The 6,880-nt window shown below is 28.4% G+C and overlaps 1 protein-coding gene across 2 annotated transcripts in view; it reads left to right on the top strand.

Annotated features, from left to right (window-relative positions):
- The window catches only part of LOC106470096 (protein NipSnap-like), a 71,468-nt gene that overhangs the window by 48,727 nt on the left and 15,861 nt on the right, over positions 1-6,880 (top strand). The window contains exons 9-10 of one of the 2 annotated variants that reach the window (XM_022398662.1): positions 923-3,286; positions 3,354-3,610. In XM_022398662.1, coding sequence (XP_022254370.1) covers positions 923-987 — 65 coding nt within the window. In that variant the 3' untranslated portion in view covers positions 988-3,286; positions 3,354-3,610. Of the gene's footprint in view, positions 1-922; positions 3,611-6,880 lie in introns of both variants that reach the window. The other variant, XM_013930623.2, reaches the window with a different exon arrangement.

The following is a 6,880-nucleotide window of genomic DNA, read 5'->3' as shown; positions in this document are numbered from 1 at the left end:
AAGCAATATATGTATGTTTTGACTATTATCATGTGTTTAATGATTGTTAATTAGGCAAGCAATATATGTATGTTTTGACTGTTACCATGTGTTTAATGATTGTTAATTATGCAAGCAATATATGTATGTTTTGACTATTATCATGTGTTTAATGATTGTTAATTATGCAAGCAATATATGTATGTTTTAACTATTACTGTGTGTTTAATGAACTTTGTATGATTTTTGTTAAAAAATACATTTTAGTACAATATTGAAAAGAAAATTATTTATAAAAAATTTAAATATTTTCTTGTCATTAGCTGTATGCATAACAAACATAAGATTAAAGAATTGTTGAACTATCAAAAGAAAAATTTCAATTCCTTGTTACTGTTAACAAATTGGTGGTATGTAAGTAATAAGAACTGTATGTTATCTTGTGCAGTGTTTTAAGGGTCATGAAAGAGCTGAGAAGTTTGACTTTTCAAGTAATGTACCATATTGAATGAGATTGTGTGTTATGGTCATTTCCATTCATTTGAAATTTGTGGACTTTGCTTACTTAATTCAAGAGTGAAAGATCGCATAGTATTAGAAAGCTTTTGGATAAATTTCATTGTTAAAAAGACAGACAGGAAGTGCAATCTTGTAGTTAATAGAAATGTTTTTAGATCACCACTGTAACCAGTTTTTAATGTTGTTACCATGATTTGTTATTATGGCATCTACCTTTTAAAGGATATTGAATATTGTAACATTTTTCTGGAAACTTCCCAAACCTTGTTTTTTGTAAAATAGTTATTCTTCTTGTAATTTAGACATATGATGTTCATGTACATACCGTATGTTATTACTTTTTTTACAAATATATACAAAATTCATAATCTCACACTATTTTTTATGAATCATGATGTATTTATAGTATGCTTGTATTTTTCAGTCCCACTCATCAGAGAAATGAGATCACGTTGGCTGACTCCAAACTCCTTCTCACCAATCCTGTAGAAGTTTAATATTTCAGTGAAGAATCCATGAGATTATTAATATTGTTAACTGGATTTTTGATGTTTCAACCTAAGCACTTTTAATATTGATTCCAGGTCAGAAGTTAAAAACATTTTGAATTTGAAATATTTTATTTTAATCATTTATAGGAAGGAAGAAATATTCACTATTACCAAATATTTTTATTTCTTAGAATATTTCATCTTTTGATCTCTGATCTAATGAAAAACCATTTTTAAGGTTTTCCAAGATTTGCAGAGATATAATCTGTCAACAGTTTTTGCATAAAAATCTCTACATTGAATTAAAAGGAAACTTGATGCTGTTTAACAAAACTTCTTTATTAACTTTTAATCTCTTTATACCATTAATGTTGCAAAAATACCACAACTGTACCAAAATAGTAATTTGTAGTCAAAATCAACCCATTATGAAGATGATAGCTAAAAGTGAAAGAAAATGAAGTTTGTATATTGAAAAAGAAAGTTTCAATGTTTACAAATTACTATTAGAGTGAGACTTGTTTTATTCTAAAGTGTCAGTGATGTAATTTTAACAAACGTTGTCACTTCTAGAAATCTTTTGGCTACTGATAATAGAGATAGGAAATATAATTAAAACAGATTTAGTCGTAAAAAAGGAAGGAAGTTTACAATATTTTGGGATGTTATCACTTAAGAATATTCACAAGATAATTTCAGTTACAAATGTATGAGAGTGGCTTGTTTTGACTGAGTATTTCTACCATGTAATATATTTTAAATAGAGAATAGTATAAAAAGTAATCACATGTTTAGGCTTCTAGATTAATTAATAAATTTATGAAATGTATGTACATCTCAAGCATGGTAAAATGAAAGGATGGTATTTTTTGTACAATAATTATGAATATGTGTAATTATGGAAACTACAACTTACAGTTGAACCACACTGATAAAGAGACAAAGTTTTTGGATATCAAGGACAGTCTACTTCTTTGAATTTAAGTTTTTGTCACAATGAAATAATAGCTTGAAGTATTAATCATACTCTTATACAATAAAACTATACAATTTTTTAAGTAGAATTACTTGACATACAATATTACTTTTTATAGTTTTTTATTTTAAAAAATAGTGCATCAATATGTTTGAATAATGTTGTTAAAAAGTATTACTAAATGTATTATTAGTATAGGTTTGTTTTCCAAACATTATTTGTCTCACTTTTGTTTTTTGGGTTGTGGCACATGTCAGTGCATCCTACATGTTTTTCATTAATCATTGCAACTGTCTAGTAGAAATGTGTAGTGTTTTTTTGCCATGGTCATATGTTGCTACCATACTTTGTTTCCTTACAACATATTAGTTTTAATAAGTACTTTTGTGGGAGTGTTAATTTAAACTTTCAGATGCAACTTCCTTTTTATGCATGTTTCTTGTGTCATCAGGACATTGAAACATGGCAAGGCAATTTTGAATTAATCCTATTTCCAGAGAAAAGTTATGGTCTGGTATAACTAATGCTTTTTCAATAGAATATTGAACTCTTTCATATTACCTGAGAAATAATTAATGGCAGAAATTAGGCTAATTTTTGTGAATGTATTATTAAATAGTACGTAAAGTGAGTTTTAAAGACACTTTCTTCATTCAATTATTATTATTATTGTTTTTACTCAGATTTTTCTATTAAATGCAAGGTTCACAAAAATCTAAAAACATTTAAGGTAGTAGGTTGTAATACAAAACCTTGACTTTGATAGCCAGTTGGAACAGTGTATAGCATTATTTTTTCTCTGAGATACATACAAAATGAAATATTCCAGTAAGAAGTGGGAATGACGTTGTCCTCAAAATAAAAAGTTGTTATAGGCAAATACTGTTTAATAGTTCTTGATGCATGTGTGGATATCTTAATTATGTAAAATAACATAGATCAATGTGAGCATCTTAATACTGCTTAGTAGTTGTTGATACATGGGTATCTTGACTATGGGTAATAATATAGACCAGTGTGGACATCTTACTGTTGGTGTGAATGTGCTTTGTGTGTAACAACTGATCAGTGTGGGAATCTTGTGTGTAATAACATATATCAGTGGAGGCATCTTACTGTGTATAATGACATAGATCAGTGTAGGCATCTTACTTAATGTGTATAATGACATAGATCAGTGTAGGCATCTTACTTAATGTGTATAATGACATATATCAGTGTAGGCAGCTTACTTAATGTGTATAATGACATAGATCAGTGTAGGCATCTTACTTAACATATATCAGTGTGGGCAGCTTATTATGTATAATAACATATATTAGTGTAGGCATCTTACTGTGTATAATGACATAGATCATTTTAGGCGTCTTACTTAACATGTATATTAGTGTAGGCATCTTACTTAATGTGTATAATGACATAGATCAGTGTAGGCATCTTACTTAACATATATCAGTGTGGGCAGCTTATTATGTATAATAACATATATCAGTGTAGGCAGCTTACTTAATGTGTATAATGACATAGATCAGTGTAGGCAGCTTACTTAACATATATCAGTGTGGGCAGCTTACTGTGTGTAATAACACAGATCAGTGTAGCACTTTATTATGTGTAATGACATAGCTAAGTGTAGGTAGACTATGTTATTACACAGTAAGCTGCTCACATTTATATATGCTATTACACATAGTAAGGTATCCACGCTGATCTATATTATTACACATAGTAAAATACCTACACTGAAGTATGTCATTTATACACATTAAAATATCCATACTGATCTATGTTATTACACACAGTAAGCTGCCGCCCACACTGATCTATGTTATTACACACATTAAAATATCCATACTGATCTACGTTATTACACACAGTAAGCTGCCGCCCACACTGATCTATGTTATTACACACAGTATGATAGTATGGGTATCTTATTATGGTAATAGCAGATATAAGTAAAATAATTTAGAATCAAGTGTTTATTTAAATGTTATTAAACCAAAAATAAAGTGGTTAGCAAACATTGGGTAACAAACTGTTTAATGGGAGTATATTTACTGAATACAGTAAGGAAAATGAGCTAATTTAAAGTAACTTCCTAGCACAAGAACGTATGATTAAAAATAAAGTGGTTAGCAAACATTGGGTAACAAACTGTTTAATGGGAGTATATTTACTGAATACAGTAAGGAAAATGAGCTAATTTAAAGTAACTTCCTAGCACAAGAACGTATAATTAAATATAAAGTGGTTAGCAAACATTGGGTAACAAACTGTTTAATGGGAGTATATTTACTGAATACAGTAAGGAAAATGAGCTAATTTAAAGTAACTTCCTAGCACAAGAACGTATGATTAAAAATAAAGTGGTTAGCAAACATTGGGTAACAAACTGTTTAATGGGAGTATATTTACTGAATACAGTAAGGAAAATGAGCTAATTTAAAGTAACTTCCTAGCACAAGAACGTATGATTAAAAGAATTATAGTGAAAAAGTGTTATTGTTTTTTTTGAATTCATCTGGCATGTATCAGCATGAGGTCTCGAGGCATAATCTTCCTAAGAAATAGAAGATTATTATTAGTGTGTGCTATTTACTGACAAGGTCAGTAGCTGCGTAGACATAATGAAAACATATTTCATTATGAGTAACAAATGTCTTTAGAAGTTACATCTATGAGTAGAGTGTTTCATTGAAGGAGTTTTTTTTAAATTTATTATAGAGAAAACAGTGCTTAAGTGGTAGAGTGTAGAAATAAATAATTGAGGTAGACATGAACCTTAAGATATTGAGAATCTAATAAATCTTCTATTCCTGATTGTATATTATTGGAATGTTTTGGATCACATGGTATATTATTGTAAAAGTTTGGCCCTTTCAAAAATATCTTGTGTTGAAAGCTGTATCATAGTATTACAAATGAAATTAAACAGTTTGTATATATGTAATTTAGAAAAAGCTAATCTTTTCATAGTGTTTATTTAATTCAGTGTATGATTAGGAGTGTAAGTAATGTCTAATTTTAAATCTTAATATATCACTTTTCTAGTAAACATAGATTTTGCCTTGTATCATGAAATAAATTAGTCTCTGATAGAATGTTAAGATGTGTTGCTTGTAAACATTTTCTTCTCTTTAAAATTTTCTGGATATTTTATGTGAACAGTAAGACTTTGTTTATTTATTTGTGTAATTTGGTGAACATGATTTTTATGGTGAATGATTATTTCGACTAACTTTGTGATAGTGATTCTGTCAGATTTATATAGTACACACGTGAATACTGAGATAGTGATATTATCAGCTTCTTACGTAAATACTAAACCACATGGTTTTATGGTATCGTGAAAATTTCTTGTCACATAATTAAGAGATGTTCTTGTGTCACATAATTAACAGATGCACTGCATTTTTAGCATGATGTGAGTTATTTTTTGGTATTGTGTATGAGCACTGTGATAAATCAGTAACTGAAAAATAATATAAAATACTGATGTGTCTGTGTGCAATTTTTGAACATAATTTTAAAATTCCTTGGCACTTGTGTAATATTCAATATTAAAAACAACAATTATTTTATACACAATTCTAAAAATGAGATTGTTTCCAGTCTCAAAATTACAATAAAATTCAAATAACTTACTGTGCAGGATAGAAAGTAGTTAAAAACCAGATGAAACTGGAAAACAGTCTCATACACTCTACATGTTTCGACATATATCACTGCATCATCCACAGAAGTGTAATGTTTTGCAAAAAATTAACACTTATTTATACAATTACCAGATCACCAATATACATATTAAAAGAATTTCATGCCATCTACTGACAACATTTCCATCAAGACAAAAACCTGAAGTGTAGATAAGGTTGTCAATGACACATTTTTGATTTGGTGGTATGGTAAAGATGAAAACTAGCTAATTTGGCTAATTACCTTAATAACATTGATAATTCCATAAGATTTAATTATAAAGTTGAGACAAATGGTTGTTTACGTTTTTTTTTTTTTTGGTAAGCAATCTCATTTTTAGATTTTGTATAAAATAATCATTGTTTTTAAAAAATTGCAAGTTTTTAATAATTTGAAAGCTTCAAAACTAAGTTGAGTCAATAGGTTTGAAATCATCTCATTATTTATAGTTTGTGATATTTTATTTGGATTTCTATTTTTGACTTTGTATCTATTTATTTATAAATAAAGTCTTTATTTCAGGTGAAAGTTTGTTTTGGATTCATAGTGACTACAGTTTAATCAGTAGCCTTACAACAATAAAAAGTGATTTATAAATATATTTCAAGCATAAAGAAATAAGTAACTAAAGGATGTCAGATTTAAACAAAATACCTTTTTTTATTTGAAGACCACCCTTTTATTGGTGATCAAATTGTGCAAAGTCTATTACTAATATAAATAAAAACTGTATCTTCTATCCTAGATAAACACTACTGTTTTCTAGTTATTCCTCCAATTTGAAAACAAAGATGTTATTACATAAATGATATAAGTGAATTAAAGACTAAGTTCAGGTTAAAATAAAAAACAGTTTTTGGGTTGAATTAAATTCAGGTTTTCATTTTTGAGCTGAAAAATAATAAAATGGAATCTAGTTTTATTCCAACATGTGGAAAAATAATAAGTAGCTTCTACTTTAAAGATGTCCTGGTGGTATTTTGTTGTAATCAAAATATAATTCTAAGTATATATTTTTTCAGATAGTTGCTAAAAACTACTTGCAGGTTATCAGCGCTAGCAGACCCTAACTTTAACTAAGACTAGAGGAAAGGCAGCTAGTCAACAGAATCCACTGCTAATTTTTGTGCAACGGCTGAATATTAGGATGTGATAGTCAACCTTATAACACACCCACAGCCACAAAATGCTTAGTGCAATTTTGTTTTCTGTAATG

Source organism: Limulus polyphemus, unplaced genomic scaffold (assembly GCF_000517525.1).
Source record: "Limulus polyphemus unplaced genomic scaffold, Limulus_polyphemus-2.1.2 Scaffold3819, whole genome shotgun sequence".
NCBI lineage: Eukaryota > Metazoa > Arthropoda > Merostomata > Xiphosura > Limulidae > Limulus > Limulus polyphemus.
The sequence above is the reverse complement of the archived record's forward strand: the minus strand, read 5'-3'. Positions and strand labels throughout refer to the sequence as shown.